The sequence below is a fragment of the Tetrao urogallus genome (assembly GCF_951394365.1).
Source record: "Tetrao urogallus genome assembly, chromosome: 1".
In the NCBI taxonomy this organism is placed as follows: Eukaryota; Metazoa; Chordata; class Aves; order Galliformes; family Phasianidae; genus Tetrao; species Tetrao urogallus.
In genome coordinates this window covers 83418155-83440684 of record NC_136813.1, presented here as the reverse complement: position 1 = coordinate 83440684, position 22530 = coordinate 83418155, and the positions used below count along the sequence as shown (strand labels likewise).

Here is a 22530-nt window from a genome sequence, read left to right as displayed (position 1 = left end):
TGTTACATATGAGCAATGCTGTGTATGAAGGTTTCTTCAACAAAAGCAAGTAAACAACTAGGAGGCTGGCAGAACCAGAGTTCTGGTACATTTCCAGACAGGTATTTCATGCATAACTTTGTTGTCTCTATAGCCTTGGCAACCTTCCCCTAAGAAATAATTCAGTTACAATTGTCCTGTGAGCTGACTTGTGTGATCATACAATGGGTTCACTCAAGCGGACACACAACAGAATAGCGAAACTACAGACTTCTCGTTTGTTCTCCTCCTCCAAAGGATGAGCTAACACTCAAGCTTTGTAATCCAATACTGCAGTAGATAGCCACAGGTTATTTTTACAAACACACTGACCAATATGAGCAACAGTGAACACTGCACTTGATGGGAGGATTCACAAATCAGCAGGCTACAGACACACAACTTCAATGAAGTACACAGTGCAACTTTTGCTGGCCACGATGAGATCCTCAGCAACGTACTGCTTGTTCAAGTCTTCTCTGTACACAGTTGTTGCCTAGACCTCACACTAGCACCTGATGAAACTAATCCTTTAATCCTCAGAAAGTCCTCTACTAACCCCTGTGCTCTCCTAACCTATAATAAAGTTCCATGCTATGACATTACTCTAAATCCACCCTCTATCCACCACCACAGCCACAGAAACCTCACTAAGGAAAACAATACTCAAATGAGTAACTCTCACCGTTTAATTTCACAGCTCCTTCCCCATCAATCCTCTTTTCCAGTTATCACACAAAAGCATCAAAACTACAGGGCCCACTACACCAGAACCAGTAAGGCACAGTTTCCCATCTTTGTGGGAAGATGTTCCAAACGTACCAGCATCCTAACACTCATACCTGCCATTTCCCAGATATCTAGTTTCAGCCTCACGGCACTAAATTGCCTTCTTCACTTTCAGTCTTGAAGTTTTAAAGTTTCCTGTTTTGACAGAAATACTCAGTTCTCACATATCAGACTTCCCCCTACTTTACAGTAACCATTACCACTAATTTGTACGTTCCCTGGTCCAGAGCATTGTTTATGTGTATCTGGCCTAAAGGCTGCTCCACTGTGCTCCTCAGTCACCCAAGTAAATTCCACCATGCCCTTACTGCCTGCAGTAACAGTCATTTTGAACAAGCCTCAACCTCAATGAACACAAACCTCTACACTTGAGGCTCAGCTTGCACATCCTATGCACTACCTCCAACTACAGTATGCTTCAGTTATGTCCTAACTACGGCATGGAATTCCTATGACTCTAACTAATAATAAATAAGGGGAGAAAAAACTGCCAGGTTAGAGCTTTTGGAAGGCAAGTGCATGCTGCACATCCAGGGATACAGCATGATAACACAAAGCCCTGCAGGATGAAGTTGGTAATTAGTGCAAGTCTAAAGCAGGTAAATTTAGTGTGGTCCACGCTCAGCATGTTCAAAACAGTGAGCCACGAGCAAGCAGTACAGATAAACACAGCTGTCTCCTTCATGGTACTTCAATACTTCAAAGCACACGTGGTTTACTAAGCAGTGTTTCACAAGGCAAGGAAGACTTGCAGATGGGCATTTATGGATACAGGACTACAGGTACACATCACACCTTGACTAATTGAGGGACCACTCCTCAACCCAAACTGTGGATCTGTAGATTTACTTTCGCTCTCTCTTAAGTAGATTCCTGCTGAGAAAGAAGTCATTTCAGTACAGCATTTAGAATTGTTTCTACAACAGATGAGTACGGACTTGAACATGTGAAACTATTCCTTTCACTGCCTCCCCATGGTTATCCCAGCACACAAGCTCACTCCAGCCTACTCATGGCTCATAATCCCATGCTTCAATTTTCTAAAGCTAAGGCAACAAGCACAGGTCTGGTTCTGCTACCTTATGAAGGCACTGACTCTGGAGGGAAGGTGGATAAGTTACCACTGTCTAACCGTGACCCAGTACATATAGCAGCTTTCCTACACAACTGCACACTTATTCTCAACAAGGGCACCAAGCAACTAGCTTGTAAAGGGCGTCACTCACTGATAAGTGGACTCACCCTAAGATGCAACACAACCACAAAATGAGGTCTGAATACCTATGGCTGAAGAACTGAAGTCCGTGCATAAACTTCCATCAAATTTCATTCATTCCAATTGAACTTGTTACCCTAAAGGAAGGGAAATCTGATCTGTCCTGCACCCACTTCAACTTCTTTAGAAGACTTGAACAAGCATCCAGCTCTGCTAGGCACAGGTGATTCTATGCTTGCTACCATAGCAGTAACCCTGGGTTCAGCTCCCATTTGATAAGCACGCTGACGAGTACCACACTATATTCACCTGCTTCCAGATTAGCACGTGGATGAGACTGCTCGAGCTACATCTCATAAACCAGAAGAGTGACGCTTCACAAATGAATAGACTATGCAGTTCAACTTTTTTATTTTAATAAAATCAAGAATATGCACAGCACATGCAGTGCTAGCATCTAAACTAATACAATAAGCAATTCTAAACCTACAGTGACTTGAAATTCAAATTTTCACATTCAGCAAGTTTAAATCCATTCTTGCATATTGTTTTGAATCCTTGTAACTGAACTGAAAGTATTGCTGGCTGATAAAACTTGCTAAAATGCACAAGTCACTGATTACGCCAATACAACAAAGATAACCACATGTTTGAGGATTGCAATGTGCCAGACATTCACTGAAAAAAAAAAAAAAAAAAAAAACAAAAAACCACACAACTAAACAAAACTCACGCAACAAACATCTGAGAATCTGGACACTTCACATCAGTGTTTAGAAGTGTTTCATTAATATCTTAAGACAAGTGTATCAAAACCTTGGCATGTTTAATTTTAAGTTGCCAATTTTTGTTTACTATCAGAAAGTTATGGCTATACTGCCAATGCCGGGTCTGCTTAATTTGACTTAAGAGTTTAATATGACTTAAACATTAAAAGCTCACACTACCCCGAAATATATAATTTCACGCATACGGTGACATTCAACATTCAAGTGCCAGTGTTTTTGTACTGTCTTTTGGTCAAGTTTCTTTAAACTTTCAAAGAATCACTTTTAGGCTTACAAAAATAAATATTTGTCAAAAATGTTCAATAAATATTACACAAAACTAGCAGCAAAAAGTATCTAGAAATCTGTCGTGTGCAAATAGTTTTCTTCCCAGCTATCATTCCCATGGTCCCAAATAAGTTTTAGAATCTATTTCCTTCTCCTTAAACAAGCTGCGTTCAATCTCCAAGAGACAAAATAAGATTGGAAGTTAAAGACACGCACACAAGACATATATAAAATTCTCTGAATGTGCAATAAAAGAAGTATTTTGTAAAAAGTTATGGGCAAAATGTACAAGGGCCTAAACCTAGACTTGAAATAGCACCATAACAAATGACCTCAATACTGTCAAGTGCACCTACTTAATAAAAGTTTTTGAACAAGGCACAATACACTTGAAAAAATCTATTGCACTTTAGGAGATTTTTGCCTTTTTCCTACGCCACTGTAGATTAGAGTTGTTAACTGCTCTGGCCACAAAGTTAGCACAGAAATTCCAAGTGGCTTAGGCATTTTTCTGGTGGACAATACTTATCTTTGGCCAGATTTAGCATAAACAGACTATAAATACAATGGAAACCTATGCAACTAAAACTGACTAAAACTGCACTTCAATAGCAGAATTGAAACCTTGTGCAGTTTATGTACATTTCCAACCTCTGTGATCTCAGGTTTGTTTGTTACTCTTCTGGAGCCATTTTACAAAGTCTACAGTAAGCCAGTTTAACATCTCCACGCAGCTTGAACAGAGTAATGTGAATCTGCATTAAAATAAAGCCTGCTGCATAATTCTTCCTGTTCATACCCTCTTGACCAAAAAACATCAACACTAGCATGCGTTATTAGACCAAAAATTCAGTCAGGCCCTTAAGGAGGACCAATCACTGCCATGGTCAGCCATTCTACCATTTCAATTTCATATGGCAGGCATTTTTAAAAAGTCTAAATAGATGAATTCTCCTAAAAACTATTTCAAGTTATCAGACCTTTAAACGTTCCCTGTAATATTCTGCCCACGTTTGGCTAGCTCACATTGATGATCTGCCTAAATATTGAAAAAGGAATTGCTGTATTTACTTGCATTAACTTCAAAAACAGTGCTTTTAATGTATGCATGTATCCATACATCATCTCATCATGACTGGAATGGCTTATTAAAGGCTATCAGGTTCTAAGTACCTATCCAGGATAGAGTGAGCAAATCAGAACTTTAACTTAGTACAGTTTTGCCACATTAGAAACTAATTGCATTGATATGCTTCAAGATGTTTTTATTTTTCAAATCTGCAGATACCAAAAGCCCTAATGCAGGCTACCGCATAAGTTTTTCTTTGTAATATTATGGATGAATCAGTGATTCCTGTTTAAGTTGTATCACACCTGTGTGCCAAGGTTTGATTTTAGCCCAAGTTCAGTAATTTTTATTTTGTCTAAACAATTGATATCTTGAGCATTACTGAGCCAACAGGACATCAAAATAAAAGTTGTCTAAAGTTAAAGGCACAGTACATTAACAAACAAATGATCCTCAGTCACAAAATTATAAATGCAGTTTCTGGGTGGGGATGGGTGGGAGGGGAGTTAATCCTGACTACAGCAATAGAGTCTTCAAAACCACCTTCAAGATAGGGCTACTTGTTCCTTTGTTTCCATCTTGTGACCTTGAGCTCCCTTAAAAAAAATTTCAGTGGAGAATCACAGCTGGTAATGTACTGCGAGTTCTTGAAGCTACACAAGGTATAGTCTGGCTAAGTTACATGTGGTTTCCATATTAGCTTGTTTGGTAGGTTATCTGCTGCAAGCAGATTCAGTTGCCCCACCAGTCAACCCCCTGGGAGTTATAGTTTCCTCCATATCCATCGCTGTTGTAGAAGCCTCCATAACCACCACCTATGAAAGGCAAGAGAAAGTGATGCTTAATCAACCTGCTACAGGTAACTTGCACCTTTACAATAGAAAACAGCCCAGGGCACAAACAAGACACCCACTATCTATTAAAGAAACCCACCCCAGAAGCTTTGCTACATGTAATCAAAACAGACTGCAAACAAACAGATACATATAACTTGTGTTAATACAGTCCCAATAGGATGATGAACTTCACACACAACCTACCAGACACAACATACCAGATGACCTCTAATATTTACTGCAGTTACCTGCATAACTTCCAGAAGCACTACCATATCAACTATCCTAAAGCCTTGTTTCGTAGCTGCCAGTCCCACCTGCCCTGTTTTTCTTACCTCCAAATCCTCTGCTGCCACTTCCTCCACTACGGCTGCTGGTTGATCGACTGCTGTTAAAGCTGCTGCTGCCAGCGCCGCTACTTGTTCGGTAGTCTCTGGCACCAAATCCTCCACTAAACCTACTGCTTAAGAAAGGAATAAAAAATGCTTTTGTCAGTGATATTTAAGCACTGTAAGCTCAAGCGTAAGGTTTCTTCGGCTCAGGTTATAGTTGCCCAACAATCAGTGCAAATGATGATTCCCACGTTCTTCTTAACGAGTACCCCAATGCTATCTAGAAAGGACATTCAATGTAGCAAAGGAAAATTACCGTCCATGTTCAACTTGTCATGTTACACTATGAATTACTTTATCAGGACCTACTCAGATTTAATTCAGTACAACCTCTGTTCCATAGGGTTTCTAAGTGATAGTTTCAGTGACTCATTCAAGCCCATTTTTTCTGTTGTAGAAAAGGACAACCAACTTCTAAGCATGACTCTGATGAAAAACAACTAAAATTCACAAGGTCTACTCACACTAGCTAAATTGAAAGAAAATGTGATGGTTCCCTGTCCTTATTATTTTAAAGCCATTTGCTCCAATTTATAGGAGACGTTTCAGCTCCCTGTAGCAAAACTTTTTCCAAAGTGTTCTCACATCTGCACCGTTACTTTTTACTTTTTTTAATGTTAATAAACAAGCACTACTATCTCCCTAGCCTCTCAGCAGGTGCTCAAGCACAACTGTGGCTCATGCATTTAAGAACTTCTCTCAAGTATTTAATGCTTCCAATGAGTTGTAGAGCTATTTCTGCTAGCAGCTGTTAGCAGTATCTAGCCACTAGCTTAGAAGGAAAAAGTTACAGTACAGAGCAGGCATTGAGCTGTAAACTTTGGGTGAAGAGGACACCAGAGTGCATTGGCTTGTGCACTCCCCCCAAATTAACTGCTTTTAGATAGAACTGCCCTTCACAAGTCATTAAAATCCACCTTCAGCCAAAACCCTCAACATTACCTCTTAGATCGCCCACGGCTGCCACCTCCTTTGTGATGCTGTTCGTAAGCCATGTTTTCCAGCCAAGATGGAACTTCTTGCTTAGCCTCAACAAGAAGATCAAGTAAATCCTTGGTGATGTTTATATTTCTCTCATTGAAGAATGAGGTGGCAAGACCTGAAGTACATATTAGATTTTAGCCCCACATGAAGTAGATACACCACAGCACTTCATCCCATTCCATATTCCACTTGTGGCTGTGACAAACTCACCACGTTCTCAAACTCAACTAACAAAGAGTGTTAGAATTCTCTGAACAGAAACTGCTCATTTTCCAGTCATTCACAAATCTCATATTTACTGACAGACACACACTGAAGACAGACAGATATTTTACCTATGGTATCAAATCTTCATTTAACAGTATAAAAAAAAACAACACAAGAACAAGCTGGCTGAAAAGAATTGGTTTCTTTCTACATAGGCTAGACCTCAGTTAAAAATTATATATTGCTGAAGCACTGCATGATTTGACAGATAAAGTATCGTCAAAACACTCTATTTAATGCCACCTGACTTCACAAGCATTAGTTTTCAGTGGCACTTACTTTGTGTTTAACAGTAATGCAAGTGAAGAACACTAGAATTCTAAATATGCTGAGTAGTATGTAGTTATGTAAGCGTAAGAAAGAGTACTGCAAGAAAACTGCTCAGAGACCATTCACCCCATCCTTCCTCAAGAAAGTGTAATAGATGTGATCCCCTAGAAATAGTCTTACAGAGCAGGAAGTTAGAATAGGCTTCAGACAAGCTTTTCCTACAAAAAGTGTAAGTACAATACATCTTTATATTCCCTTTTGTAGGGATTTTTGAAACTCAGTAGAAATCTGCAGGAGCAAAAATAGAACTCTCCAGATCCAAGCTAAAAACAGACTGCTAGTATATAGCTTAGGCTTCAGTTTCAGCTATTAAGTACTCTTTACTCATTCTTCCAGCTGTAAGTAACAGCAAAACACCCCCAGAATTCCAATGAAAAAAAAAAAAAAAAACAAAGCTGCACTCCATACTGCAGAGTTTCCTAGCAATGCTGTCTGGGCACAGAAAGCACAACGGCTCCTTTCAAGTTCTGCATAGCCCCAATTTGCTATTCATGCAATACCTCTACACCCAGAAAAATCAGGTACTACATGCCTATACATACCAAGGTTTCCTACACGGCCTGTACGACCAATACGGTGCACATATTCTTCAATGTCACTTGGCAAGTCAAAGTTTATGACGTGCTTTACATTTGATATATCCAGTCCTCTTGCTGCTACCTAGTAGTTAGAGTAAAAAAAAAAAAAATTTCTGAGCTGAGATCAATGAGATAATATGCCTATTAACTCAAACTCCAAAAACTGGACTTACGGCTGTGGCTACAAGAATTGGGCTCTTGCCCGAACGGAACTGATGGAGTGCTTCCTCTCGGTCTCTCTGAGAACGATCTCCATGTATACTTGTACAAGCATATCCTTCATGGTAGAGGAAGTCCTCAAGAGCATCTGCTCCCTTTTTAGTTTCCACAAACACCAGAGTCAAAGAATCCTTGCCTAAGAATAAACGAACCACAAGTTTAAAAGAGAAAAGCTGTACAGATGAATACATCACAGTCCTGGAAAAAGGCAGCTTTACTTCTCTTCTTCCAATTACTCTAAACTGCAGACCTGCTTTCTTATTTTGCATTACTGAGTTTTCATCAAAACATAAAACCACCCTTCAGCCAATGCAAGACATTCACTGCCTGTTGAAGGAATACGAAGAGGTACTACTTTCCTCCACCTACCTACTCAATCCAAGTTCACATTATTTTGAGCTGTCAGATTTGCCTCATCTTAAATGGCATTATTCACTCATCTAAAACTGGTAATTTACCTGTGGCATTTAGCAGGTCAAGCAGAAATGATCGTTTGTCCAACTCTTCCACCCAGACCACTTTCTGTGTGATATTCTCAGATGTAGAACCTACTCTGCCAACAGCCAGGAAGATATATTCATCAAGGAAGTCACGAGCAAGCATCTAAAGAGGGAAAGGCAAAAGATCAGCATTTTCCCCCTTTCCAGAGATAGGATGAGACTAAGCGTTAAGGCATTTCAACTTCCATGAAGTACCTGGATTTCCTTGGGGAAAGTAGCACTGAACATCATGGTGTGACGAACCCCCTTTGGCGGCATTGTATCTTGTTCAACAATTCGTCTAATCTGAGGTTCAAAACCCATGTCGAGCATTCTATCAGCTTCATCAAGCACTAGGTATCTGAAGTAATAAAAAGGCTTTTTTCAGATGGTTTTAGAGATGATATACACATATACACTGTACACACTGGACTACATTTCTCAATCAGACATTTACAGTTTGAATGCCAGATCAAGAGTTATCATCTCTAGATTTCAAAAGGAATTCAGTTTCATGTCAGCAACTCATTAGGTTATGGACTGAATCACTTCACTTACTTGCAAAAATCCAGTCCAATCTTTCCCCTCTCCATCATATCAACCAGTCGACCTGGAGTTGCTACAAGCAAGTGACATCCACGTTCTAAGTCACGTATTTGTTGCCCAATGTCTGCACCGCCATACACAACACAGGGACGAACTCTGGAACGGTATGCAAACTACAAAACAAGCAAGTTAGTGCTAAGAACTATACGTGAGCTATCCTATTCTAATAAACTCCTAGACATACCTTCCTGGCCTCCTCATAGATCTGCACAGCCAGTTCTCTAGTTGGAGCCAAGACCAGTGAGATTGGATATTGCTTACGGCGTCCATACCTTCCGTTCTCCTAAAACAGGAAGAAAAATCCCCAGATACAAGGCAAATTAGAACACTGCCTGTTGTCACTGAGCTTCTCTTAACAAGAAATCAAACAGTGGAGCATCAGCTTGTTTTACACACTGCATCTGACTGCCCTGCTGCAGTGCTTTAAGATTAAACTTTTGGTTAATATGTTAACAGCGTAACTGCAGCACAAGCTCGTCCTCTAAAACCTGTATCAACACCTACAACTAAGAGTAAGCCTGCCCATGGAAAACAAGGTATGTACTGTCTCATCTTAAAACGTACAATATAAACATGTCATGTCCAACTAAACAACTCTCTCAGTAGCAAGAAACTACTCATAAACGTCCTCCAAAAAAAATCTTGTTTTTCTCCCCTTCGGTTGAGGAAAAAGTAACAAGCTGCTCCATGCCCAAGAAAAGGCTTCTGAAAGGTGAGAAACTCCATCTACCCAAAACAATGATGATACACACTCGAGCTCAACTACTGCAGTAGCAGACATCAGCATATGAAGCAAATGCATATATTGGACTCAGCTTCTTCAGGACTAGGTAATAAAATACTTGCCTTCATAGCTCTCAAGGCATCACCAGGTCCATCTGCATAGATCTGGCTCAATATTGGTAGAAGAAACGCAGCAGTTTTCCCAGACCCTAATAGATACAATTTAGTATTATTAGTTATTTTTAAAGCTATCATACTGTTATCTACTTGACATAATCCTGTACCATAAACACTCCTAGTATCATCTCTGCTAGGTATACAGACGCTCAAGTCATTTGATTGTATTTTTCAGCCAGAAAAGTTGTCTACAGAAGACTATCAATCACTAAGCACTGCTGAAGTGATTTAGCGCATTAACAGCTCTCTAAGGATGCAGTAACACATGTGCCTAACAAGATACATGCAAAACAACTCCAAGACCACACTTATAATTTCCAAGAGGTATTGCTATATATTCTAAATAAGAAGTTTATTGCCTTAAGGAAACCTTGCCCACAGCTTCAAGAATGCAAGAATCTCTTCTCATTGACAGAGACTAAGTAATAAGCAATAGTTACAAACTTACCTGTCTGAGCACAGGCCATCAAGTCTCTCTTCTCTTTAATAATAGGTATTGCATGTTTCTGGACTGGAGTAGGACGAGTGTAACGTGTGAGCTCAATGTTTCCCATAATAATTTCTCCCATATCAACATCACTGAACTGTAAAATATTGTAGAAGATTAAATCTGAGATCCCTACCATTCATTTCTCCCTGAACAAGCCACTCAGTCCAAGCAGTTTTTTCATAAAAATACCTTTGGTTTTATTTCTTCCTATGGGAGTTGCTTATAAGGTCAGATACTAAAGAATCAGTTAACTGGGAATATAGTACCAACTCAGTCCAGCCACATAAGTGATACTTGAAAAGCCAACTAAGCCTCAAATGCAAACTACATTAGCCATACCATGCTTAACACCTCACTTAGAGGCAATGTTTAAACAGGTGCTGCAAAATACCACCTCTGAGCACTTCCACTACTTACACGTTTATTATTTAAAGAGACATCATATAGTTAAGTAAGCCACAGGCATTAACTTTATACAACCTCTCCTATGTCTTAGTTCATTATATACAGCTCCTCTACTGAAAAAAAAAAAAAAAATCTTTGCCATAAGAATGCAAGACAATGTTACATTTAGGGAGCAAAGGAAACACAGCAAAACATCAAGTTTCACATGCAAAACTGTAAAGATTAAACAAATCTTGATTTGGAAAAAATAACTTACACTTTCAATATGTGGAGGACAATTGCTGCCTGTTGCTTCAACAGGAATATCATCGTATTTCTCAAAGTTAATGCCAGTATTGCTTCCTGAAAAGAGCTCTCTGAAAGTAGGAAAAAAAAAAAAGTGTTTTATTTATTAGATGAATCAATTAGCACTATCACTTGTGTTGTGCAGATCCACTACTTACTGTTCCAGGCGTTCACTTGGGGGAAGAGGCTTTGACCAGTCATCTTCATCAGATTTGTCACACCAACGGCTATTTCCACCACGGTCAAATCTACCGAAGCCGCTCCTATCATAGTCGCTACCTCTTCCACGCTCTTCATACCTAAATACAGCACCACTGTTAGGCCACCATCACAGGAACAAAACACCAAAGCAGTTATAATCTAGCTGAATATGGTCTGCATGTTACATACGTGACCATACCACAATAATCAGATATTCAAACTGACCTACGAAGTAAAATTATTTTAGCACTACTTATAAGACTAGGTCACGTTATTCTGCATTACAGACAGGAAAAGTTTGTTCCTATTAGCTTAGTTTTAGCTTAATACATTGGAACTTAAACCAGCACTCAGTATTTTAAGCGCAACTTGAATTGCAGCTGCCTTTTTTCCATTTAAGTTTCTCACTCCCGTTTTTCTATTTTGTTTTCATAGGAAGCTTCATATGAATCTCCTGTGAGATGCTACTTGGTACTCCCCCCTTTCACAGTGCCTCATGTTCGTTATATTCATCTTCTAAGCCCAAACAGTTCCCCAAAGAACTTGAATTTGCTCCCCTACTCCTTCCCACCACATTAGAAAACTAAATCTCTTAATGAACATGTCACATTCCCAACTTTACCAAGCGTGAGCTCACCTGTGTTACTGACTTAGAAAGAAGGTGGAAAAAGTCCTTACCTCAACTGTTTAGATTTTGGCCTGGTAAATCATGTTTGAGAAAAGTCTGGATGCAGGACTACCACCGTCAGCCTTACTAGTTGACAAAGGTCACTCACCACACTTGTGCATACAACGCATGATGTGTGTAAGACTGATCAAGTAAGGTAGAGAACCTGCAAGAGTCTCACCCAGGTTTATTAACTACACTTTTTCAACAAAAAAAATGGAAAAAAAAAAAGTCAGTTCTGATGTATTTTCTGTGCTCCTAACAGCTCTTAATGAATTTCTGGTAGTAGCAGCCACCCATCTAAAACTTCATTGATGACATGGAAAGTCAGGAAGTCATGAGAACTGCAGTAGTGGCTGGTGATGGGCTATAAGGCACATCTTCTACAACATGCAAGATTCCCATCATTTAATTCCTACAGCTATGAAGTAGAAAGATGGGAGGGGGATCTACACCTAGAACTCCATTTTAAACAGCAACATTACATATGTGCCACTAGAACTGCAACAGAAATTCAGCACCTATAGAAACAAGCACTTGCCTTCCTCCTCTTGATCCATTTCCACGGTCAAAGAAGCTTGATTTTGCTCCTCGGTCGGACCGTGCACCAAAGCTGCTGTATGCATCCTTGTCTCTGCTAGAACTCCAGCCACCGCTATCAAAACCTAGTAGAGAGACAGTATTTTAAGCCATATATTACACAGCCCAAGCTTCTATAAGAAAGATGTCTGTCTAGTAAACCTTCATTGGAAGATCTGCATCATTTCAATACTGTCAGTCTTTAAAGAAAAAGACAGACAGACAAGACTTGCTCAAATAGGCACCACATATTTCTCATTGCCAAGCAAACCTGCTGAAGCACCTTCATGAATGGAGAAATTGTACATTTAAAACAATGCACATACATCACTGCTAGTATTTGTCTTCCTCTGGAAAGAGGGTCATAAAGGCAACAGAGGTCATGATGCATTTGAATAACTTCAAACTGAGGAATCCAATATGACTGCAGGATTCTGAATTGCCTGAGGTTATACAAAGTTGGATGCCTTATTTATACTAAATAGGTACAAACTTAACCCATTAATGAGTGCTTTTGGGATGACAATAGTTTAAGTAACAGAAAGCAGGGAGCTCAACTATAACAGAACAAAAAGTTCAGGAACAACCAAGTGTTTACAACCCTAGAATAAGTAATCCTACCAGTAAAAAAAATCTTTTGCAAATTCTGCAGCAGAAAAACAATGAAGACACGTATGTCACACACAACAGAAGCAACTGGGACAGCAAAATTACTACAGAAAATTCTGTGCAGATTCCATCCAACCCGTCTTTCTCCCAAGGAGATAATAACATCTAATGAAATTCTGCAGCTTCCGCACCTATATAGCAACTACTGCTTTTCATTCTTCCATCAGCATTTTAGGTCAAACTTTGTAATGTTTTAGCAGCAATCACGGTTACACCACTTGAAAAGCTGTCATGCAAAGCAGCAATCAGTTTTATGAAAGGAACGAAGTTTAACTTTTTTTCATTTGATCTACTATAGATCAACTCAGATTTCAAATACCCAAGTGTAGCTTTAAGAATGTTCAACAAGAACGCCATACAACAGAACATCAGTATTACCAAGCAAAATTCAAAGCCAAATGTGTCAGTATTCACAGCTACTGATTCTGAGCTCTATGTACAATAGTTTGAACTGCTGAAAAGCAGAATTGCCACTAAGTGGCCTAAATTTTGAACACATTATCTCCCGCAGTTCTGTGCTGTCCTGCTCTCAGATACAAAGCTGGCATTATCAGTGTCACAACCTCACAGGGACACATCCTCAGGTCTACAGAATTATTATGCTAAAGCTTACCTAACAGACAAGGAACACACCGTAAGGTTTTGCAACAGAAATACTCTAATCTTTTAGCCTTCTTCCCCTGCCAATACCTCTTCAAATCCAGAGGACACTCAGCTCTTCACATGAAAGAAAAAACTGTTATGTTTAAATCACTGAGTCCACTGCCTTAAGCAATTTCTTACTTAGCCACGAGTATATTGTGCAACATTAACAGCCTCTCTGTATTACCGCACCATAATCAGCTACAGAGGAAACTGAGAACCCCAAGCCAGAAACTACAGACCAGTTGTTCCAAAAACACATCTTAAGGGAACAGCACACAGGATAAACTAACAATTCCTCTGAATGCAGCATTACTTTAAAGCTTTCATGAAAGTTAAGGAGGGCACAGCTTGTGTGAATTCTCCGGGGACATCGAAATATGGCTGAACACTTCTAAGGCTGCATTCAAGACTTTCCTTATATGGTCAAATACTACTGCTATCCAAAGAGTGCTCTTCCTGTTGCTTGCTAACATGTACAAACACCTTTCAGAAGCTGCAAAGGACTTTTAGTCAACAGCCATTATACAGAAAAAGTTTTGTTTTTTCTTTTTTCAAAAAGTAGTTAACTTGTATTAGTTGCATACAACTGAATACTGCGTTACAGACCTGAAGCCATGCAATAGCTCTACTGCCAACCCCTTGGTGCAGATGACACACTTTGCTACAATGCACGAGCCCTGAACTGGTTTTCTCCACTTCACTATGACGAACTTCCCATCACAAGGAGTCAGCAGGAATCCAGTGATAAAGAACTCTGAACAGTTTCAAGGAAGTTTCTAAGCAACAGGGTACCAATGGAAGTTGATATCCTGTAACAACTAAGTTTACCACACTGCTTGTTCAAGTTGAGTTTCATGACTTTACCTTTCTGCAAGGTCACATTTTAGTGCCTATACTACCAAATGAACGGAATGAATGAGAAAATCCAATTACACCATGAATACATCCTATGATCTTATAGTTACTCAGATACAAAGGGCAACATTCACACTTGTCTTACTTCAAAGGAGAACTCCACACTGTAGAGTTCAAATATCTAGTGAAACAAGAAAGCCTCTGTTTCAAAGTTTTTGTTTTGAGAGCAGCTCTTAATACGGACGCCTTTACATATCACATTGCTCAAGGCAAAATGAAAATACCTCCGTATCCAGTGTTCCCCAGAATTTTTATTTCTCCTTTCTCGCAACCAAAGTTCCTCCTGGGTTGATCTATGATATTTCCTCCAATGCTGCTCACATTTGAGACCTAGGTTACTGAGAATATCAAGAGAACCAAGCTGCCAAAGCGTCCCTGTACTCTTCTCCACTTAAGTCAAGCCCATCACAGCCTGCTCACATCAATGAGTGCCTTAGGCCAATTTAATGCCTGTTCAATATTCTAAGTTCCTTTTTCCATCTTCACATTTCTAATCTGTTGCTTCAAGTGGCAGAATATTTGTTTTAGCCATTAAGCATCTCCAGAGGAACTTCAGAAGGTATCAGCACGTATTTCAATACTCTCTTACCCACTCCTTCAAGGAAGAGACCTCCTGCACCATAAAGACAACCTTTCCAAGTCCACTGTTTTAAAAGTACAAGGTTTAAAATTCAAGCTATGTGAAGTTTCTACAACTTTTTCAATTCATGGCATAGTCCAACACTTCAGTTTATCTGAAGTCTATTTAAAAGAACATTTCCTCTAGCAACTGTTATCTACACGATACATTATCATTCTATCTAATGACCACTACAAAACTGAAATCTTTCTCCAAAATAGGTTATTATTTATTTCACTGAAGTACTCCATGAAACACTTTATCCTCTTATCCTAAAAGTAAAGGTAAGTTTGACTTTTTCACTGCAGTCCTTCTGTACAAAAACACTGTTCAAGCATTTCATGTTTCATACTCCAGCATCCCATCCTGCTTTTCACAACCACTTTTGCAGATTTCCATTATAAGGCAACACCTGTAATTGTTTCTCAGAATCCCCACTCTAATGTGTGTGTGTGTGTAGAGCATCCATTTATGATGCAAAATTGTGCTATTTGCTCACAGCAACTAGTTACTCAAGTTTCACATTACAGTCAATATAATAAGAACTGGTACTTCCAAAGAAATTTAGTATTTTATACCCATGGTTACACTGGTAGACAAATAGTCTTCAACTTGCTTCTGTCACTTACATGCTTGATAATATAACAAAGACATTTTGCCTATCAAACACCAAACTCAAGCTAAGAACATCACCTGGAGATGGAACCAATAGCAGCACACTGAAAATAGGAAGTGAAATTGCAGTGTTTTGTGCAGAATAGTCGAGCAGCCTGCAGAGTCACTTTGACAATAGTGCCAAAAACCTTTAACGCCTCAAACAATCAGTTACAAGAGTTGCCTCTATTTCTCATACATACCCTGTTTGGAAGCTTCCCTGTTCCTTAAGTGAGGAGGAATGTATCTGCCTTCTGGAGGACAAAAGATAGACAATGTTAAAGATAATGCTATATACTAGCAGCAGCTATATTGCTATATAATGCTATATATTAGTAGCTTTATGGATAACAGCCTTTTCAACAAACTCCCTTTGCAAAGGAAGAAACATAGTTTGCCTCATAAGCTTTCAGGCCTTTAAGGGCATTTTTAAACTACAGTTTTTGAATACATTTCTCACAGAGGACCCAAAGCAGAAAACGTAAAATTCTCACATTTAATTAGCTTCATTTTGTAAAAACAATACAGACATGCCTTTTCCAAACATATAGTACCCCTTAGTTTGTTTTCCTAGAACTAAGGCTTCACACAGTTCCAGGCTACTTGAGCAGCTTATGATGTTCACTACACCACTTCAACACTGGTACTCACAGTATTACTGCCAGTATTTTTCGTTCCCTTAGAATCTAACCATCCCATTCAGTTCAGTTTAGATCTAACCAGAAGCCACGTGCAATTGCCTCTGATTAGTGTTCTTCAGTTACAATCCAGAAGCATCTGGACTGTTAAGCAGCATAAAACAGAATGTAACAAGCACGTGCTTAGTGGGAGTTCCCTGAAGATTCTCTCTCCTCTTAACACACTGCAGTCTGTTTGGCACGCCAGATAGCATTGTTTCTACCTAACAAATTTCAACTAGAGCAGGTAACCACTAAAAATTTTTACCTCTGCAGCAACACTAGCTAAATGCTTTGCTAAGCCAGGTCACCAAATTATTACTACAGTTACTGGCCTCACTGTCTGACCAGAGGCCACAGAAAATTTGGGAATCTGGATTCTCACAAGTTGGTTCAGTACTTACAAGCACTACCAAAACACTCAACTTACACAATCACTGCAATTAAGTGTTCCTGTCTGAAGTGTGTAATTTTAAAGCAGGCAAGTAACTAGTAGCCACCTTGCATTTCCCCAAAGTCTGTAGCTCTTGATGAAAAGATTACTTTTGCAGGTACAAAAGCCAGCCCTGTTTTTAAAAATCCCTGCACACTAGAAAGTGTTAACAACTTGCATGTACTTACTGCTTGTAGCGGTTCCTTCACTCTGGGAGTCTGAGGAATTCAAGTCTAGACCAGAAAACTGGAAAGAACAAAAAAGCTGAGTAAACATCAACATCATGAATTTATGCTAAGATGCAAAAAGCTTATTTACAGATCAAGAGCAAATTTCTGAGAAGTGAATGCTGCAAAGGAATTTATTTTTGTTACATCTCCTGTAATGGAGAACCATCAATACTGTAACATTCAATACCACAGTAACAGTAGAACTGAGTATTATCCTTGGGTATCCTCAAAGTCACCAATAAACTCCCACCAAAAAGCCAGCAAGGCCAGAAAACTACTGTATACCCACCAAATCAAGTACTGCTGACTTGCTTAATGCACTAAATGAGGGCTGAGAAGGACCTAAAACGGTCTCCCATTCCATTGAAATGCATTCTGACTGAGGTCAGGTTTTTTGGGGTTCTTTCTGAAACACGAATACAATCGTTCAAGTGCCCAACTGGTACTTCTTCATTTGTAGAATTCATTTTTTGATTGCATAAACATCACTAAGACACTAGCATCTTCATGCAAGAAGCAGTTTCTGCTCCCAGAACAATAGGCCATCTCCTCCTACCCTCACTCTTGGCAAATACAACTTTTCATTTGCTTTCTGCAAGCTTTGTTTGCAGCCTTCAGCCTACCAAAACGTGTTTAAGTGCATTCAGATCAGCAGAAGGCAATCCACAGACATAACAAAGTGGCAGCTTGCTGCAGTTGTTTACATACACGGCACAACACAGAACTTATTAGCAGTGCTGAAATAAGTTTGAAAACCGCTAAATTTTATGCGAGGCCAACTGCACTGCACATCTTCCAATGCAATTGTAGTCAATCCAAATCAAACATCATCCTTCAAGATGTCCGGCACAGCAGTGACAGGCTGACGGTTGGACTAGGTAATCTTAGAGGATTCTTCCCACCTCAATGATTGTATGGTTCTATTATGCGTGCTGTCATTCGGATTCTTGAAATAAATCCTCCGATGGGGAGAGCCTAGGATTGCTCTCTCTAAAAGCTACTTCTCCTCTTTAGCCGATCCCAGCATTAAAACGAGATAAAAATATTACTGGGGTATTCACTAACAATCAAACGCTGGGTATACGGAGGAAGAAGCGGGCAGATGAGAGGATGGCCGGCGCGCACCCCTCACAGCGCGGTGGCTCTGGGATATGGCGCAGGGCCGGGGCCGCCATCTCAGTGCGGCGGTGCAGCCGGCACTGCGGGCTGGGATTTTCGGCGCAGCAGGGAGCAGCCGCAGCCCGCCCAACTAATCCGGCTGCCGGCACCCGTCACGTGCTGTATCTCCGAAGAGGGGGGGGGAGGGAAGGGGGGGAGTGAATAAAGGGGGGGAGGAGAGGACCGGCTCCCTGACCTACTTCGCCCCAGAGCCGTGGCTGCCCGAAACCTTTAGGCTCCGAGGGCTATTTCTGCCGTTCCGTGCAGGCTCGGGGCCCCGCTACAGAGCCGCGGTCTCCTCTCCCCCTCCCTCCCCCCCATTCCCTGAGAGTTAGGTAACCATCCGTCCCCCGGCTCCAGGCAGTGGCCTGACTCCGCCCCGCAGGTGCGGGGGGGCGGAAAGGGAGGATGGAAGGCGTAAGGAGAAAAAGAAAAAAAGAACAACAACACCGTGGGGTCGAAAGCCAACGGCGCAGCGCCGCCGATCCGAGCGCAACTGCGTCACCGGGGCCCACCGAGAGGAGCGGGCGAAGCGCCCGCCGCGGGGCCGCGCTGCCGCAGCCCGAACAAAGGCGGCCGCGAGCGCCCCCCTTCCCCCGCCCCCCTCCGCGGGGGCGCCAGCACAAAGCGCCCCCACCCCCGCTCGGCTCCGTCACACGCACAATGGCCGCCATTGAGCCAGCCTCCTCCCTGCCCCCTCCTCCCCCTCTTCTCGCTGCCGTTCCCCGCCGCCGCCGCCAGGGGTCCCGCAGCGTTACCATCGTCGCTTCCCCGGCACACAAAAGCCGGGAGCGGAGCGTGGCCAGGAGGAGGCCGCAGGGGCACGCGGGGATGTGGCTCCTCCCGCCCGGTGTTGCTGGTGGTGCTGCTGGCGGCCGCCCCCCCCCCCCCCCAACCCCCCTCCCCCCGACTCTACGCGGGGAAAAAGGGCCGCACGACGGCAACTGCGCAACAACCGAACACGCCACAAACCCTCCGCGCCGCGCAGGGGGGGGGGGGGGGGCGCACCCGAGAAAACACCGTGGAGGAGGGGGGTGGAGGGGGGAAGGAAAGAGAGCAATGAAACAAAATCACGACACAGCCACCGCTGATCGCGCAGCCAGCCCCGCGCTGGCCGTGTGGGCCACCGTTCGCAACACACGCTGCCGCCGCCGCCCCCCCGCTCCCCCCCCCCCCCCCCCCAATATCCCGATTAACGGAGCGCCCCTCCCCCACCCACCCTCCGGCCCGTTCCCGGGGCCCGTCCCTCACCTGCTGGTCTAGACTGAGGGCATTTTCCACCGCCACATGACTCATAACGAGAGATCGTCTCGGGATATCCCGCTCCGCCTCAAGAAATTCAGATTCGCCGGGCCGGGAACTCGCCGCCGCTGCCGCTCGTTCACCACGAATCGCTTTCCTGACTGAACACCCCCCGCCTCGGCCCCGGCCTTTATATAGTCCCCGCCCGCCCGGCGGCGCGCGCTGACCTCAGCCCGCACGCTACGCTCCACCCCTCCCTTTCCCTACTCCTGCGCGGCGCTGTTGCGAGAGAAACCGACCGCGCAGCGCCGATGGCGAAAGGAGGAAGAGTTATCGCGAGATCTGCGTGCCTCTCTTTAGCTTAGATCTGGATGGAGGGAGCTCCGAGGGTGTCGCGAGATTTCGCGCGCCGGGCCGGCAGACTCTCTGGGATTCCGGCGGCGACACCGCGAGGTTTGCTGCTGGCGGCCCGCTCTTCCCCCACGTCTTGCTCTCCCTGGAGGGGCGTCCGCTAGTTCTCGCGAGATCGCGGCGCCCCCCTGCCTCTAACCCCCTCCTTTTGTTCGGCACGCTCGCGAGAGCGCCCGCTGCGCGCGCTCTGAGATGTCTCTAGAAGGAGTCGGAATCTAGGTCACGTGGCCGTCCCTGCCGGCACTCGCCGCCATCTTGTGCGCTTGCCCCTGTGGAGTGGCGCAGGTCCTAATGGAGGCGCCGCAGGGCCGCATTGCCGGGCCTGAGCGCGGCGTGGGAAGGAGGAAGGATCCGGTAATGGCACGCTGTGGTGTTTTCCCAGCTTGAGTGTCACCTGCACCGGAAAGGGGGACAACAGTCTGCGGGGGAGGGGCTGCGTCACTAGATACACTGGCCTCACGTCTCTCCAACGCTAAACCCCTTTGGAGTGCCACACATCAACTTGTGGCTGCACCTGCTGGACTGCACAGTGTTTTATCACACTGCCTGGTAACACACAACTGAGCTACTCAACCCAACATGCTGAGGTTGGGGGTCAGCATTAATTACTGCTGATACCATCTTTCTTCCTCGTAAGCCTTGTTGAGCTATCAGATTCAGTGATATGCTAAGGTCATCAGTATGCAATAACTTCTATCAAGTTACCCCATTATAACCCCAGAAGGCTCCACCTTTGCCTCATCAAGGCAGAAGCCTACTGTTAGCCCATAAAACATCAATTAATAACCATCCAGACTCCATTTCACTGCTTAAAAACAAAAAACATCTCCAGTACTCTATCCATCACATTGCAGCCTGGTGACACAATAACCCTCAAGCTGTTCCCCTGAATTTGGGTCAGTAAAGTACTGACAAGCATGTTATATTATCAGGATACCTCAAGCTATAAGGTCACAGGGCGAAGGAAATAAGATTTGTTTGTCCTTTATACAAACATAGCAGTTACCCCTCTATTTTTCTCCTCTTTGGCAGTCTGCCTCTTTCAACAAAGAAGTAAAAGAAACATATCTGTTCTAAAAATCTCACTCTGGAATTTAAAAGCAAAATGAAACCTTTTTGCACTCATACATGAAAACTAAAAAATAAAGTCACCTATCTTTACTTAGTTTCTCCTGCTTACAGAGTTCATCCACATTGCTACCCCTGAAGTTTGGGCTTTAAAGTCTTAAGTCATCTGTTCCAGCTAAACCCTACAAGGCTTAAGCATCCATGAACAAACCCTTAAAAGAACATGCATACTCCTCATTTAAAAAACAAAACAAAACAAAACAAAAACCAAACAAACAAAAAAAAACACACAGCACCGTACAAGACAAATTCTATCTTTAGACAAAACAATTACCATTTTTCTGCTTAGGTCTTCCCTAATTTTTCCGTGGTCAGCTGCAGCACTAGACTTAAGGGTTTAAGCCTGTATTTGTCTCCAGATGCACCTATTTATATCATTTAAATGCTTGCAGGTGTGGTCAACAGGGCTGCCTGAGATCAGTTGTTTTGTTTTGTTTTGTTTTGTTTTCCCAAAAAAAAAAGACCACTACATTATAAAGAAAGCCACTACTGGCCTTAGGCCCAAATTTGTTTTGTTTTTCCAAAGCAAATTTCAAGTAAGTCTTGTTTTTTTTTGTTGTTTTTTTTTTTTTTTTCTTATAACTTTAAGGGCAGTTCTGAGTTCTTAACAATTTGGTAATGCTACAATGTTTGCAAAGCTTTTGTAAACAACAGTATTGTTTTATGTCATTCATACACCCTAGAAAATGGCATTAATTAATTCTTGTTTACTGTACAAGTTTTAGAGGCATCATAGCAATTCCAGTCTTGGCCTTGCAGTCAGGAAAGCCAGTGGACCCACATGCCTCCATCATTTACAAAATGTGAGGGAGTGATAGGATAGCAGGGGGACCTGTGTGTGTGTGTCATACTGTGTTGTGCTGGAGGTGTGTTTTGATGTAGTCTACCCAAGGCAGAGCAAATTACAACCTTGGAGTCTTGTGCTGCAGGCACACAAGCACTTCCATTGCTTGAGGAAGTTGGCTTTTCCTTTGTCTATAAGTTTTACAATCCTCGTTAGACAGGACTATGTATTTTCTGTTTCACTTTTTATTCTCCTGCAGCTGACTCAGTCAGTTTGCTAGAGGAAGCTAACAAGTACCTGAGTCAAGCACTCAGCTAACACTGGAGTCCTCACAAATCCTGTTCAGTGTCTGTTAAACTGACTTGAGTTTTTGTTGGTGGATTCAAACAAAGCTGCTCCAGGCAGTACTGAGTGCTTGGACACTCAGATTTTAAGTCCCAGCAGGACTTCTAGATTTGCCATGTCCTCACCTACAGAACCTTCTCTATTATTCATTCTCAAAGGCAATGCTGTTGTCTTCAGAACAGCTAGAGATACAACTTTCTGAGTACTCAGGAGATAGTTGCCATGCATAAGTTAAGTGGTATCCATGATCACCAC

At 42.3% G+C, this 22530-nt stretch overlaps 1 protein-coding gene across 6 annotated transcripts; it reads right to left on the bottom strand.

The window, feature by feature from the left end:
* Window positions 1-4780: 4780 nt before the first annotated feature.
* DDX3X (DEAD-box helicase 3 X-linked) lies at window positions 4781-19701 on the bottom strand. Of its 6 annotated transcripts, none has more exons than XM_079534759.1 (17): window positions 19617-19701; window positions 17166-17223; window positions 16071-16121; window positions 12324-12451; window positions 11077-11207; window positions 10890-10989; window positions 10187-10322; window positions 9685-9770; window positions 9023-9121; window positions 8791-8951; window positions 8449-8593; window positions 8212-8356; window positions 7708-7889; window positions 7499-7616; window positions 6318-6474; window positions 5319-5446; window positions 4781-4962 (listed from the first exon to the last, which is right to left on the bottom strand). In XM_079534759.1, exons 1-17 carry the CDS (start codon window positions 19659-19661, stop codon window positions 4880-4882), a joined length of 1953 nt encoding a protein of 650 aa, XP_079390885.1. In that variant the 5' UTR covers window positions 19662-19701; the 3' UTR covers window positions 4781-4879. The 6 variants fall into 6 exon arrangements, with proteins under 6 accessions (XP_079390885.1, XP_079390886.1, XP_079390883.1 ...); XM_079534760.1 differs by having other exon boundaries at window positions 5319-5443; XM_079534757.1 differs by having other exon boundaries at window positions 11077-11217; window positions 12328-12451.
* Between the last annotated feature and the right edge of the window lie 2829 nt (window positions 19702-22530).